Genomic DNA, 15,877 nt, shown 5'->3' with positions numbered 1-15,877 from the left:
ACATGGCTGTTTAGCTGATATAAAAATCACCAGGTCAGCTATTTTCTGTAAACATGATTATTGATGCAGTGCTTAGAGTTTAGAATTCAGTACATTCAGGCATTATCAAATGAGGTTCATTATTTTAAGGGACTTCTACTTTCTTCCCCCATCATTTCCAGAGCTGAGAGAGCTGTCTAGTCTCTCCTTGGATCTAAATTTTTCCAGAGTTTTTGCATAAAGTGTTATGCCTACCTGCTCAGAGTAAGTTTGTAAGACAACTTGTGGTTAAAATTGGAGCACCACAAATTAGACACTACCAAGATTTTGTTGCAAATAGTCTTTCCAAATCGTACTTTTAAACTTGGGATGTAATTGGATGAACCTGGGACAGAGAAGTGAATTTTTTCCCCTATTTCTTTGAACTAGGTTCCACAGATGGAGGTTGCAGCTCTACCAGTTTTTGACATGACAAAGTATGGGAACTTTGCCTTCTGCTGCCTGTGAAACATCCACAAGTGCAAAGAAGAGGGTGCTGCTTAAGCCAATAATGACAATGTAAACTCTTCACCACTAAATTCACTCTCTCATATGCAAGCCTTATACGTCCATATAAAAAAACCACTAGTTCTGTACCAGCAAAATGGAGGATGAGCAAAGGTGCTGTCTAGAGCAACATTGCAACAGGTAGTGGCCTGCTGATCTACCTCGAAATGCTTTATCTAGAGCCCCTAGAGAATAATGTGACATGAAGATATTTAAAAAGCAAGGGAAGAGAAAGAAATCCTACAACAGACATGCACTGAGATCCTCAGAACCACTCTGAAAAAGAGAAGCAAGCTCTTTTTGAAGATGGAGATTATTAAAAATGGTAATTAATTTTGTTATTGTTCCTTTCTTACCCAATATGTATACAGAACAGCTCTATTCACCAACTCTGATGCGTCATTTTCCCTTGATAATTCACCTCCTAAGTCAATTCATGCAGACTCACTGCCAGCCCTTATTCCATCCATCTCTTTCCTTGCTCCTATCTTCTTTTAACACAACTCTTGTCCTCATTTGATACTTCTTGCAGAAAGCTACTTGCTGTTTTTTCAAGTCACCTTTGCTGGTTTAGCAAATTGAATCAGCCCAGCACAATGTCAGACACACCCCATGAGGGAGGGCTGGAGTACAAGAGGGCTGAACCAACACTGAAGTGCAACTTCGCCATGAAGTGGTTATGTGGATGAGGAAGGGGATACGGAGAAGAGGAACTGTCAGTCTCCCAGTTCTCCAATCAGTTTTTCTTAAATATCCCACATAAATTGAAGCTGACACTACTACAAGACACCAACACTGAAAAGGGTCCATGATGTAATATTTTTCATTCTGTACAATTTGTAAAATCTTCTTCACAATACATCAAAGAGAAGCTAGCTTAAAGCTAGAAATAGAATCTAAGTGCCACACAACAGAACTTTTAAATAACGACACTTAAAGATGCCTGGGGAAAGCGAAGACTTAACTTCTTACCATACATAACTTCCTACCTCATGGAGAACACCAGGGACTTCTCAACAGAAGAAAACCCCCATTTTTGATTGAAGGACAAGCTGCCCTGAATGGCTACACCATTGGCTACACTCAAAGGAGACACCAGCTGTCACCTTTAACAATAGGTGACAATATATTTAACTGAAATAACCCTTCTGGACAAGTAGAAGTTAATTAGCTGTTTTATGAAGCTGGTTGAAATACTGAAGGAACAATTAAAAAGCATGTACTTTGTTGGCTTACTTCTAAAACTTTATTGCATTACTGAACCTCTGTTCCAAAATTACTTTTTCTATTCAAATATCCTCTCTAATGATACCATCGATGAAGCAAAATCTGACACATGCTAGACACAACTTGTTTGTTTTCCGCAGCAAGGATTTTGCGTTTTATTAGTAACGTTCCAAGAGTTCCTATCAAAGTCTACAACTCACTGCATGGTGAATGTGTCAGTCCATGCTTGAATAATGGATTTCTCAAACAAGCATTGAGGTTGCAAACAAGCTTCTCTTAGAAAAATGTTAGGCTAACTTTGGCTAGAAGGATGACTGTGAGGAGAAAAGTTCAGATGGTCAACTGAAGCTCCCCTAGAACATACTTTATCAGCATGTAAATATCTCAAAAATCTACTGGAAGCAAATTCAGACACACATTTTTTACTCTTAAATATGAAGAAATGGGAACTTGTCATTGGCCTTTCACATATTGAAGTCTGCTAGCACTCAGCTGGGAAGATTTTAACTACCTGAGTTGATGTGCTCTACATCCCTTGTTGAAAGAAGCTTCATACTTTGACCAAGATGATTATGCTGAAGTAAAAAAATGCCAATAGGTTTTCTACACAGATACCATTCCTCATCTTCACTTTGAAAGCTTCCGACACCAAAACATTTATAATAATGGTCAGAGAAAGACTTCTGGGATTATTAAATTTCCTAAGAAATATTTTGGCAGAGTTCTAGAAAAATCTTCATCAAGCTATAGGCTGGGCGAGGAATGGATTGAAAGCAGCCCCGAGGAGAAGGACTTGGGGGTATTGATTGATGAGAAGCTCAAAACACGAGCCAGCAGTGTGCGCTTGCAGCGCAGAAAGCCAACCGTGTCCTGGGCTGCATCAAAAGAGGCGTGACCAGCAGGTCGAGGGAGGGGATCCTGCCCCTCTACTCAGGTGGGGTCTCACAAGAGCGGGAGTACTGCGTCCAGCTCTGGGGGCCCCAGTACAGGAGAGACATTGAACTGCTGGAGAGTCCAGAGGAGGGATGGAGCACCTCTGCTATGAGGACAGGCTGAGAGAGTTGGGACTGTTCAGCCTGGAGAAGAGAAGGCTCCGGGGAGATCTAATTGCGGCTTACCAGCATCTGAAGGGGCCTACAGGAAAGCTGGTGAGGGACTGTTTATCAGGGAGTGCAGTGACAGGACAAGGGGTAATGGGTTCAAGCTGAAGGAGGGTCGATTTAGATGTTAGAAAGAAATTCTTTACAGTTAGAGTGGTGAGGCACTGGCACAGGTTGCCCAGAGAGGCTGTGGAGGCGCCATCCCTGGAAGTGTTTAAGACCAGGTTGGATGAGGCTTTGGGCAACGTGGTCTAGTGGAGGGTGTCCCTGCCCATGGCAGGGGGGTTGGAACTAGATGATATTTAAGGTACCTTCCAACCCAGACCATTCTATGATTCTATGAATCACCACCTAAAAAGCTCATCCCACTGTACCAGGCACCATTCTCCTTCAAAACCGTAAGATGTTTCACCAAATTCTAATCTTTACTGATCAATGATTACGTAAAATCCAAGAATTATTCCATTTCTGTTCTCACACATTGTTAGAGTAATATCAAACCCATCACTTTTGGTGCATATTCCCATCACTATTTAGACTCAAGATTAAAATAAAAAACCAAACACCCAAACAACAAAAACTGAATTTGTTTTATGGCTGAATCCTTATGACAGGTCATTAGAAAATGGTTCTCCTTAGGATATGCCATAGATGATTCTTCTTCCAATCATAATTCTTCCTGGATTACTGATGTTTTTTTCTGCAAGTTATCTACTATACAGCCTCTGTGTAGGTGTTCTCAAAAGCATTAGTTAGTATATCAAGGGATGCTAGGAAACAAAAGTTTCTGCTCTCACAGGGCAGGACACAACAGGGTAAGGGCATAGGAGAAAAATTTCTCCCTTCCTCAAAGAAAACCTCCAGAGCACCTGTTGCCATTGGTCCTAACAGCATTCAAATGTATTTTCTGAATCATTCCAACGATCTTAAACTATTAAAAGAAAATTGTAAAAATTCTTTTAAAAAGTAATACTTTACAGAGATAATTACACATCATTTGGGGGAGACAAAACAGGCATTGAAGTTAAACTTGTCGGAAGAACAGTGCCCTCATTTAGAGGGGACAAAAGCCAACTGAAATTAATTTTACTTTATTTGTCATCCATCAAAATGTTTGGGGTTTTTTTCCATAGGGGGTTTTCCAGAGTGTTGGTAATTCACTCCTCACTACTGAATCTGGGGTTGTTGTTTTATTTGGGGAGGGGTGGAATTTACTTGGGGCCAGGAATGGGACCAAAACCCTCTTATGGTTTTAATTAACCTTCTCACAAATTATTCATGGTTCCAAATCTTGCTCTTAGTGTGTATAATATATATGGCACATACAAATTAATTAAGACCTCACTACTGATTTCTATTACTCTAAATGGGCCAGCTTAGATGCGGTTTTGTTTGTTGGGGTCTGTCTCCTCACAGTATCAAGTTACACACAACATGAAGTTAAAAAAAAATGTAATCAAACCGTAACATTTTTAAGAACCATTTAAGACAACCTTTTTGACAGGCTTTGTGTTACATTTAATGAAATACAATTATACATAGGGATAATTGCAAAACAGACCCTTTCCAAAATTAAAGATCGGAGAATTAAATCGCAAATATTTAACCAGTGGTCTTCTCTATGCTACATATAAAGTAGCTTCATAAAGGATGAAAAAATAGACAATCTAATTCATTATTAAAAGTACAGTAATTCAAACCATTGTGTGCAATTTTAAGTTTTCACAACTTTCACAGTCTAAATGTTTTTCAACCCTGAAACATGGAAATATTTAAAGAAAACTCTTCCCTCATGTAAGTGCTATAAGCCAAAGAGAACTATCTGTACCTTCTACTGACAAACACTACCAGAAGTTTCTAAAATTAACAGTTACTTACTGCAAAATTTAATTTTGTCTCATACACTTAACACTAACTTAACAACAAAATTAAACCACTTCCCTGTTTATGTGGATCTTCCCCAAAATTCTTAGAAGGAAACAGTTTTTCATGTTAGAAGCCTTGGTAAAATGACTGGTTATATTTAAAAATAGCTTTTAAAAAACAGATTAAATTTCAACTTACACCTTGATAATGAAATCCAAGTATTTGAAATACAGCTGACAGAATAAAGATCACTATGATCATTTAGGCAGAATTTAAAGACTAGAGATTAGCATTACCTAGATAAGAACTCTGAATCTGAAAAAATAAGGTCATGCTATCACAGCTTCAGTTACAAAAACCCCTCCAAATCACAAGTTTGAAAGCCACCAAAAGGAAGCAAGCTAGTGAAACAGAGTTAAAATCAGGTATGTGAGATAGTAAATAAAGCTTGAGATAGAGCCAGCATGCGTTTGGAATAGAACCACTCACATAAGGAACACGTCCATAGTGGGATGCGAAGTATCACCAGCAGAGTCCCCCCCATCCTGTCCCATACCTGGCTGGAGGAGGTGGTGTAAGGCACCTCAGTGAGTCTGCAGACAATGCCAGAGGTGGGGTGCTCAATAGCAAGGATGTCGCTCAGGAGGATCTAGCCAGACCAGAGGGGTGGGCCAATAAGAACCTCATGAAATTCAACAGGGACAACGTACAGTCCTGCACCTGTGGGCAGAGCACCCCTAGGCAGCAGCCCTGCGACAAGAACCTGGAGGTTTGGTGGACAATACTGCTTTGAGCATGATGCTGGAGAAGATCACCTGATGATCCAAATGAATCTATGCTCCTATGTTTTTAAAAAGTAATTTCAAAAAGTTGATCTGCCCCAAGAAACTCTACAACTTCAGTTATAAAATATAATTCTTCTCTAGTGAAATGACAATACGTTGAATCCGTTCCATTTAGGAATGGAAGATGCAAAGAGTTAAAGCCACAGAAAAGCAACAACATTGAGCAATATAGAGTCTTATTGCCAGTTTTAAAAATAATTGTACAGACACTTTCTGAAAACAAAACCTTTACATGAAATTGGACCTGTCAAGTAACCTTTCAGGTATCAGCTTTAGACTGTGTCAGTGTTAAGAATTAAAACAGTAAAACTTAACTCATTTGCCTTCATCCTTACAGAGACAGTAGAATATTCCCAACATCATTTACGTGCCCAACAAAACTAGGTTAGAAAGCAATACCTACCATTTGTAAACGCAAAATACAATGCTCATTTTCTTAATTCCAGCTTAGTTAACAACTATCTCAAAGTTCAGAAAACAAAAGAATTTGAGAAATAGTCTTATTTTTCCTTTTAGTCAAGATCTAGCATTTATAAAACATTGATTCTTCTCGAGTAGCTTGCCTTTCAGTCAGTTCAATTCACTAACTACAGGCAATGTTTCCCTTATGCAATAAAAGAGTTATAAAAGCAAAAAAATGTATTCTGGCATTTCTTACATGCCCACCACAGTTAAGAGTATATAGGGGTTTGGTTTTTTAATTACATTCTGGTTTCAGCATTTTGAAGTGAATTACCACCTGATTACAGCTTCATATAAATCCTTAAAAATGGAAATTATACCTCAACAAAATAAGGAATCTCAAAATCTAGCCATTTAAATTACTTCGACAACATGTAGCCTTCTTAACAACTAAAGGTACTCTATGACATATGAAGGCCAAGTCAATGTAGTTTAATAGTTACTAATAAGCCTTCTCAGTGAGTAATTCAAGAAAAACACTGAAATTAATTACAATTTTGGACTGACTCTGCATCTTGATTGACACAGATTATCTTGCACCAATTTAACCAGAAATACCAGTAGAATACAGAATAACAGTACTTCTACAAGGCAAGTTTTTAGAATTCAGCAATACTTAATTTACCCTCAGAAAAACCAATGACACACTGAATTGGCAATACACGCAAGCATTCCTGTTCTTCCACTGCTACATTGTAAAGTCACCAAGATTTTAGGTCACACAGCCTTCATTGGGACCTTTTTTGGCATAAATACAATTCTAAGTATGTCACTTGCTCATTTTCTCCATAACAAGGTTTCTGCCTGAAAGCAACAGCAGCACAGTTCATTAGGAGGACCATCACAAAGAAGGTTCTAAAGACGGAGGCAGAAGCTACCATCCTGCTCATCATTCTTTGACCGCGAGTCTGAAAATTGGATTAGTTTGGGAGAACTGTGGAACAGAAGTTAAAGAAAAGATAAAAAGAGGAGGTACATTCTTTTGCTGAAATATCTAAAGTTATTCAGCGTTTTGTGACAGCACCTACCTAGAGGTGGGTGCAAAGTAGTACTTCACACCTCCAACGCCCAGCCTCAATAGATCCCATCCTAACAACAGTACTAGAGCTACCTCCAGTTGCTGCTGGCTGCAGGAACAGGTAAGTCTTCCCACAAATGCTTCTCTCATTTCCAAGTGTTCTTCAAACACCTCTAACCACATAACCAAAGATTTATGCCTCCAGTTAATAAGTGAATTGTCTATTTTTTCCTAGCCAGACTACTCGCTTCCAGTTACAGTTTTAAATAAAAAATTCAGAAGAAACCCACGAATGTTGACCTTTCTCTTTAAAGGTTACTGTGAAACTATTACGGAATGGTGCCTTAGCAATAATTACTGCAGTGGATAAACCATTCTCTGCCTTCTTTCCACCAACAATTGAAGTATTTGATGTATCTAATGTACGTTTGGGATTCTTAGCCACAAAGATATGCAATGTAAACAATATGGCAGTAAATATTCATTTTCTGTGGGATTAAGCCTAAATATGCTCTGCTGTTTGGCAGCGTAGTCACAAACTGTTTCTAAGAAAAAAAAAAACCCTCCACCACCACACAGACAGTGTAGGGGAGAATATAAGAGATGCCACATAAAGTCACTGGCATCCAATAACACTTCAATTTCCATATGGAAATAAAAGGAAATAAGATGTGCTGAATTTTAAGCACCAAGGCAACAAAAACACATTAAGATTTCATCACACAAGAACTTGGCTGTAAAATTCGTAATTTTCTTGATCTTTTTAAAGAGTTCTCATTTTCAGGAACATCAGATAGCTAACAGACCATGTATTCTACCAACCAGCTAAAGCAGACATTTGCATTAATCTGCTTTCTGTTAATTAAGCAGTGGAAATGCATCTCCCCTTCACCAAGAAATCTCTTTCACAATCAGATTCCTTGTCATCCTCTACCACTCTGCAGCCCATGTTATAATGATTATTCTCCAGATAATTTCCCAAGGATATGTACCCAAGACCTGCTATATCTTACCTACGAATCACATAGGTCTCCAAAAGACCACTTTTGCATATAGGATCCACCACATTTGTCTGAATAAAGAAAATGTTGCTACCGTCTTTTATGAGTCATCTCTTAAGAGATCTAGACACTATACATATAAACTTCATAACGATGATTTGAAATAGAACTGTGTTCCAATTTCAAAGATAAATAAGCTATGGGGGAGTTGGAAGAGAAGGTAGATCAGTAAGAATGAAAAGCACTGGAGTTAATGTTACTTGTTCCCCTACCTAAAACTAATGATATGACAAAAATAAACCTCTGTAGATAAACAAAGGGGGGGGGGGGGAATTTATGTATTTGTCTATCCTCATTTACAAATCATCTGAACTCATCACCTAAGGACTTTTGCTCCCAAATTCCAGAAAAGTGGGGGAAAAAAAGAGAAAAAAAGAAGTGGCATTCAAATACTTGCCATTAAAACCAGCTGAAAACTATTATTCTGATAGCAGTGATTACCTTCTTACACTCTCATACAGCAGAAAACAGCTTTCCCACCAACTTACATAGCATCCAGCATTTGAAGACACACTTATTTAAGCTTTTTCTCTGAGAAAAAGACTTGTGTCTGAAGGGTAGACATACAAATAAATCCATGACAGCAGCATCTCTCCCGAAACATTTGTCAAGCAGAGTTCTACTAGAACTACGCTTACATGTTCTAATATTGCATTAGCACAAGTACAGCTGTTTTTCATAACCCAGAAGATTCAGTGTTTGTAACTGTTGTTAAGTATTAACAGATTACATAGAATTAGTAACAGAATTTTGATCTGTAATAAAAGTTAACATCAACCTGGACCCATGAAACTTTGTAAACTACCTAACATTTACATCTATGTAAATGTATCTATGCTTTAAAACAGTATTAAGTAGGTTTACAAGTCCTGCTTTCAACAGCAATATCAAAAGTACAGGGGTATTGCCCAATAACATACTTAATACAAAAAAAGCGTACACTCTTATACAAAAGCAATCTTGAGCACAATTTTAAAAGCAGTACTAAGTCTGAAGTGTTTTATTGCTCCGTCTGTGCGATAAAATGATTAGAGTTCAACCACAATCATGGTCTGCTTGCAGAGAACATACCAACAGAGACTATTTCACAAACAATAGTCCTAAACCTTTGGCAGGTTTTTCAAATTAATAATAAAGGACAGTCAAAAAAAATGTTACACTAGTAAAATTAAAGAGAAGTCTCACCTCCCACCCCTCAATTCCTTCAGAACACCTAACCATCCAGCTTCCAGTATCTTGGGCTGCACAGTTCTAGCTAGATTTTTTTTTGGGGGGGGGGCGGTGGAATTTTGAAAGATCATTCCTTCTGATAATAATCAATGTGAGACAGGAAATGAATAAATTAAAAATCAAAGAATAAAACATTCCCCATGCAGAACATTACTTCAACTACAAAGGTATATTTGACATGCCATTTCCTTTAGCAAAATTACTCAAGACCTTCTGAGTGGCTTGAGAAAGATCTAGTATTAGGAAAAAAAAAAAAAAGAGACCAAGACTTTTCTGATGTGCTTCCTTTTGCTTAGGCGATTTTTAGCATGAATTGAGCTTAAGTGAGTTTTAACAAATATGAGCCTTGTCCCCTGCAAGACTTATAGCTTAACACTTATAGCTGCAGAACTACTTTGATGACGGACTGCCCAGGTACCAGAGATAGAGCAGGTAGCTCAGAAGAGAGGAAATGATGGTTTGGGAGACATTAAGTTTAAGAGTAGCAAAAGGAACCAGGAGATGTTAAAAACTATAGCACCCACAACAGAAGATTTTGGTTAAAGACAATCCACTACTTCAACACGTCCTGCATTTTCAGCTGCACAGGGTATATATATCCTGAAACATCACAGAAAGTTATAAAAGTATACATTCTTTGCTCCTGAAATTTCATGAGGTACAACTGAGCAATCATAAAAACTAGAGGACACAGAAGCACACTTCCTTGGGGGAGGGGAGAACACAGATAATATCTAAAGATAAGTATTCTTTGATGAACAAGCTATTTTATTTACTATTTTTCTTTTTTAAGATCACCTACAATCTTGCCTCACCTACAGGAGAGGCACAGGAAGCATATTCAATTGTTCATAAGTATTTTATTACTACTTCAGGATCTTCTGTTCTTTATCAAAAATACACAGAGGTTTACATAAAAAAAAGTATATTAGAGGGCACATGGAGAACCTTGACCCGGGCACTTTCTTTTCATCTTTAGTTAATATGCACTCATCTCATTCTCTTGAATTAGTACAAAAGGGTGCAAACCTACACCCACTTTTATCCAAGCATCTACAAATATTTTAAAGCCTAATAACACAACACAGATGCTCTTTTGCAAATATCTTAGTCAGAAAGGGGAAATATTTTTCACTCCCTTAGCAAAGATTATTAGATTGAATTCCCTGGAAATTCCTATCCATTTGAAGTACATTTATAGGATTTCATACAGCAATTTACAGATAGTAAAATAAAATGCCTTCAACCTAAAGACCACTTCCACACCCACCACCTAGAAAGAAAAAAAATCCCGTAACATTTTCACCTATTTAAAGATCACTAGTATTAATTGGCCATGTAAACAACTGCAGAAAATAGTTGCATATAAAAATAAATTAATAAATACAGTAAACGAACACCCCCACTCCCCGAGACACACACACACACGAGTAGCTGGAGACTGCAAACCAGAGAAAGACAAACCAGACATCTTTAGACCTGGGGAGACTTTTTTTCAGACTAAAGACTGCAAAGGAAACAACTTCTCCTGACCACGATGTTAGAATAAATTGATCAGGTATGATTTTAAACCAAAACAAGTCACAGTGAAGAGAAGAAACACTGCTTATCAAAATGCCCGTACTTCTTGCTAAAAGCTTCCATAATCTTATAATTTTGATCGTAAAAACAAAAGCTTACTGTTGAATTTATTTATTTTCAGGCCTATACCGGGACTGCACATACTCTAAAATTTTAGGTGAGTAGAAAATAGTTTAATAATTGTTAAATACCAGAACACTTAACGTGTAATACTGGAATAACCACCAAAACAATGTCATTAACATGAGAAGCAGTCCGAATTGCAGCCAGTTTCCTGCCCATTTAGCAAAGATTAATTCCATCTTCACAGGCAAGAGAAACGCTCATTTTGCCTTACCAAGAACAACCTGAGCAGGAAATGCTAAAGAAAAGACAGATTTTTTTTGTTGTTTAACCGTTCTTTTTAGTAAGTAGGATAGACAATGTCAACACGATCTCTATTCTGTGCTCTAGGCAAAAGGATTTTAAGAGAAGGACATGGAAGAGAGACAGAGAAGAAGAGCAGATGGCACCAAGTCTTTCAGAAACTGTCAGTGAGAGAGGGGGGAAAAAAAAAAGTTTCCCTACAGAAAATATTCCTGAATTGAAAGGAATGTTGCTTAAGTAATTTAAAACCAAGGTATTAGGAAAAGATGAAAGACATCTTCTACTGCAAGACAAAACTGCCAGAAGAAATCTGGTTTTGTTGCAACAGAGGAATAAATGGTATACACTAATAAAAAAAATAAAGCCCAAACCCTCTATCCTTAACCTGCTCTGTTATTTTTCTGGTTAAAACAGAAGGATTTTTTTTGGTTTATTTCTGGCAGCGCTCGCCATTTCACAGCACATTTAGCTCACACGGAATTGATCAATACCGCTACAGACATAAGACTAGACTATCCATTTACCAACCACAAGAAAACGTCCTGTTCAGCAAAATCCAGTGCATTATAACACTGAAATTTTAAAAGGCATTGCTATACGGATCTCATTACTCCCTTACACCAGTTACACTGAAAAGCTGAGCACTTGTCTGCCAGTTTTCAGACTGATAAACAAGGACACCTTTGCACACCCTGCAAGAACGCTAAGAGTGCGGCTAAACCTACACAGAGGAGTATATACACATTCCAAGCTAAGCAAAAAGTGCGTGGCTTGCCATGTAAACAAATATCAGATCCCTTACACAGCTCACAACGGGGGTTTTCTGGAAACTGATGGAGCTTCAAGCAGAAGTACCAACAGTTCCCCCAACCACTGGTTGCTACCATAACCATTTTCCTCCTAAAGAAGCTTGGGGAAGTCCTCGCACCCCGCTGGCTTCTCAGGACTCAGAGCTGGCATTTGAAACCCAACTTCTGATGTTTTGAAGAGAAAAGTAGTAGTTTTTTGTACAACAAGGCAGTGACGCATTGAGCAGCACAATACAAAGCGTTACAAGTTATTGTTTAGAAACTGAAAGCCTGCTTTTTCAGCCTAATTCTGTGCATACATCTATACATGCACACACCCCTCCTATCATTAAAGGACGAGCTAATGCCTTCAGAGCAGTACCTATTCCAAACTAATGAAGCATTAATGAAGGCTGCCATTCACCAGTGAATGGTCCCGAATAAGAGATCTAATTGAAGTGAAGAGTATTTCAGTTGGGTTATTCTTATTTAAAAAACCACCATGAAACACTAATAATTGCATTGCCAGATTACTGTATGTGACACTAGGTGGTTACATCTCCACATTTGTTCCACACAATTGATCTGAAATCCAAGCGCTGCACCGATTTGAAGTGCTCGTGTTCTACATTTTTTAAGAGTAACGATGAAACAGCTTCTGCCCTTACAGTCACTGCCATCCCCAAACATTTGTCATCTGAAAAAAGGGAAGATTTCTCCTCACTCATACTAATCGACAAAGTTACCTTAAGCTTTCAAGTGCTGACCCCAAAGCCTTACATTTAAAGCGACAAAACCAAGAACATTCACTTACCTGAAGAACAAGAGATAAGAAAAACAGCGAACGCCAACTTAGTAGCAGCTCCCATTTTCCAATGCTGTTAAAACATTTAAGTGACTTTAAGTATCCAGTTTCCTAGGTCCTGCAAGCTAGAAAATCTCCCTTCTTGCTGAACCGTTATAAAGCAATCTATAGCAACATTTCTGCAGCAGATAAATGTTCATAAAACAGTAAAATCAGATTTCTTTAGACACTGACAATCTCCCTCCGGCTCTTTCTAGTGAGAATCCGGGTTGAGGGATGGATGTATTTGGAACCGTGTTTCAAAACACACGTGTCATTTGGCTTCTGTACAAACGGTGGCAAAATTCAATTCATAAAAGTATGCTACGAATCCACTTCTAAAAAAAAAAAAAAAGTCAACAATTAAGCCGCCGGACACGAGGAAGTCTCTGAGCACACTCCGACTCTGCTTTTCCACATCAAGCTCCGTGAAGCATCATCCCTCGTGGGTGCCGAGTGTCGAGGAGTCCTATCGAAATCAGTAAACACGATGTTTTTCGTCCTGGCTCCCCTCATACAACACGTAGTGTTTGGGAGAAAAGTAACTCCATTTCAGTTTCAAACCTCAAAAGCCTCCGGGTGAAGGGAGGAAGTTTTGTCCGTTTCTTGATGAAAACTACCGTGAAAAAGAAAAGCCAGCAGCTACGCGTGGGCAACACTTCGGTTTTCTTTAATAATGCTGAGGGCTTTAGTGTCACCCAGAACAGGAAAAGGGGAAAAAACCCAACAGTCTGATAACAAACCAACCTTCGGGCTTCCCGAAAAGTGGCAAATCTCTAGTCAGCGAGAGCCGCACATCTCCCCTTCTCCGCGGTCCTTCTGCCGGGCCGTGCAACACCAGCAGTCCCGAATCCGAGCAAGATTTCGAATTCTTCTAAGAGATTTCCATCCCCTCCCCCCCAAGAGGCTATATTTGGTATTTAAACACAGAAGAGTGACTGGAAAAAAAAAAATTAAAAAAAATGCAGTATCCAGCCGCTGGGGAGGAGGGTGATATATTCTTTGTGGCAAATCCTTCCTTCCTTGATTGCCGTGCTTCTAGGAGAATTCAGCTTCTTCGGGAGCGAGGAGGCGAGCGAGGCTGCGGGCACCGGGGAGGATGCAGCGGCTCCCTCCGAGCTGTTTGAGGGGCGGCAGGTCTCTTCCTCCCGCGCAGCAGGCGTGTGGCTCCTCAGCCTGGTGCACACTCCAACTCCTCACGGACACATTTCTTTCTCGCCGCACCTCCGCCCGCCCCGCTGCCGCTCACACGGAGACCCGAGACAGCCCCCCCCCCCACCTCCCGCCACACACACCCCCCTCAATTCAGTTCTTGCCTTTTTTTTTTTTTTTTCCTTTTAGGAGAAAGGAATAAGAAATAGCAGGGGTGGAAAGGAAAAGGCTGCCGGACTCCCGCTGTCTTTTCCTCGTGCCTCCCACACAGCGCACCAGGCGAGCCCTGGCCGGAGGGTGGAGGGGGGAAGAATCCCCTCGGCACCCTCTCCCCTAACTCTGACCCCGGCTCACTCCCGGCTCCGAGGAAGCCGCTGCTGAACGCAACTCTCTCGTCTCCCGGGCAGCGGAGGCAGCGCGGCTGAAACCAACTTTGTCCCTCCAGGAGTGCAGCTTAGGGGTTGGCGAGGAGAAAAGGCCGAGCACGGGGATTTTCTCTGGGCGGCGGCAGGAGCCGTCTCTAGAGTCTCCCGAGTCCAGCTGGCAGCTTGGAACAGCCCTCCGTACCCTGCTGCCGTTGCTGCTCCCCTGTGGTAATTTCATATCTACCCATTCACTTGTGTGGCGTGGAGAACGGACCCAAGATGGCGGCGCCCGGACGATTGTTTTTGTTTCCTCTCCTCCTCCCCCTCCCCCACCCTCCCCTCCTTTCCCACAATCACGGCAGCCCGTCGCGCGACGCCGGGCGGCCGCGCGCCGCCCCGGATTGACAACCGCCCTGCCCACTCACGACCCAGCGACCGCCGCTTGGCCCCGCCTACCCCGCCCCTCCCTCCTCCTGAGGGGCGGAGCTCGGCCGCCGCCGCGCTCTCTCCGCCCCTACCTGCCCGCGCGCCGCCTTACAGGCGCGCACACACGTGTCCGCGCGCGCGAGCGCGCGCCCCCGCCCGCCCGCCTCTGGGCGCGGCCCTCGCGCCGCGGCCGTTGGGCGCCTTCGCCCGGCGCCGCCCGCCCGTCCCGGTGCTCCGCGCTCGGCCGCTGCCCCCGCCCCGGAGGTGTCCTGCCCGCTTTGCCAGAGCGAAGGTCGGTGGGAGTCGGACTCTGTCGTCTCTCGCCTCGGTAACGCAGCGGGGGTGCTGCTGGCGCTCGCCCTGAGGAGGCCGCCGTGCCGGCCGGCAGGTGTGAGGGACGGGCCTGGCTGCGCCGCCCGCCGGCACCTGCTCGCTGCGCCCGGCCCTGCCGCCGCCGGAGGAGGCGAGCTGGCGCCTCCCGGTCCCACCCCCCCCTTATTATTAATTCACCTTTTCGGGGCTTGTTCTTGGTGTTCTGGAGCTTCTCTCCCTGATCGGGGCCCTTTTCAGGTGATAGAAAAGACTAAACTACCGTAAAAACCGCTGTGAGACCTGGTGTAAAACTGAGTTGCTACTAGTGGTGCCAAACGCTGCTTTCCCGGCCCTCTGCCTCTCTTCCCCCAGCTTGAAATGCCAGCGACAGGGAGCCCTTGCTGGAGATGGGCCTTGGGGTGGTCCCCATGGCGGGCATTCTCCTCAGGGTAATTGCTGCTGCCGCAACATCCAGTGTGTTTTAGAGCCTTCCTTTCAGGCGCTGTCACGCCAAGATACTACGTTAATGGGTGGTTGTACCTACACAGCGTATCCCGTGCAATTAAATATGTTTGTGCTGGTCGCCCTGAAGAACAGGGTGCTCTGCTCGTGTGGTGGCCAGGCTTCCTGCCTCTGGCAGCTTGCTTAGCCTCCCTCCGAATCACAACAAACTTCTGTTTCCTATCATTGTTTGTCCTTTGGCTGCCGC

General features: G+C 41.7%; 1 protein-coding gene across 1 annotated transcript in view; it reads right to left on the bottom strand.

Moving 5' to 3' along the window:
* Positions 1 to 14,743, bottom strand: part of ACVR2A (activin A receptor type 2A) — a 70,364-nt gene extending 55,621 nt beyond the window's left edge. Inside the window, exon 1 of the mRNA XM_075757270.1 lies at positions 12,884 to 14,743. Coding sequence (XP_075613385.1) covers positions 12,884 to 12,938 — 55 coding nt within the window. The 5' untranslated portion in view covers positions 12,939 to 14,743. The remainder of the gene's footprint in view (positions 1 to 12,883) is intronic.
* Positions 14,744 to 15,877: the final 1,134 nt, after the last annotated feature.

This window comes from Balearica regulorum, chromosome 6, assembly GCF_011004875.1.
Source record: "Balearica regulorum gibbericeps isolate bBalReg1 chromosome 6, bBalReg1.pri, whole genome shotgun sequence".
In the NCBI taxonomy this organism is placed as follows: Eukaryota; Metazoa; Chordata; class Aves; order Gruiformes; family Gruidae; genus Balearica; species Balearica regulorum.
This window is presented reverse-complemented; position numbering and strand designations above follow the sequence as displayed.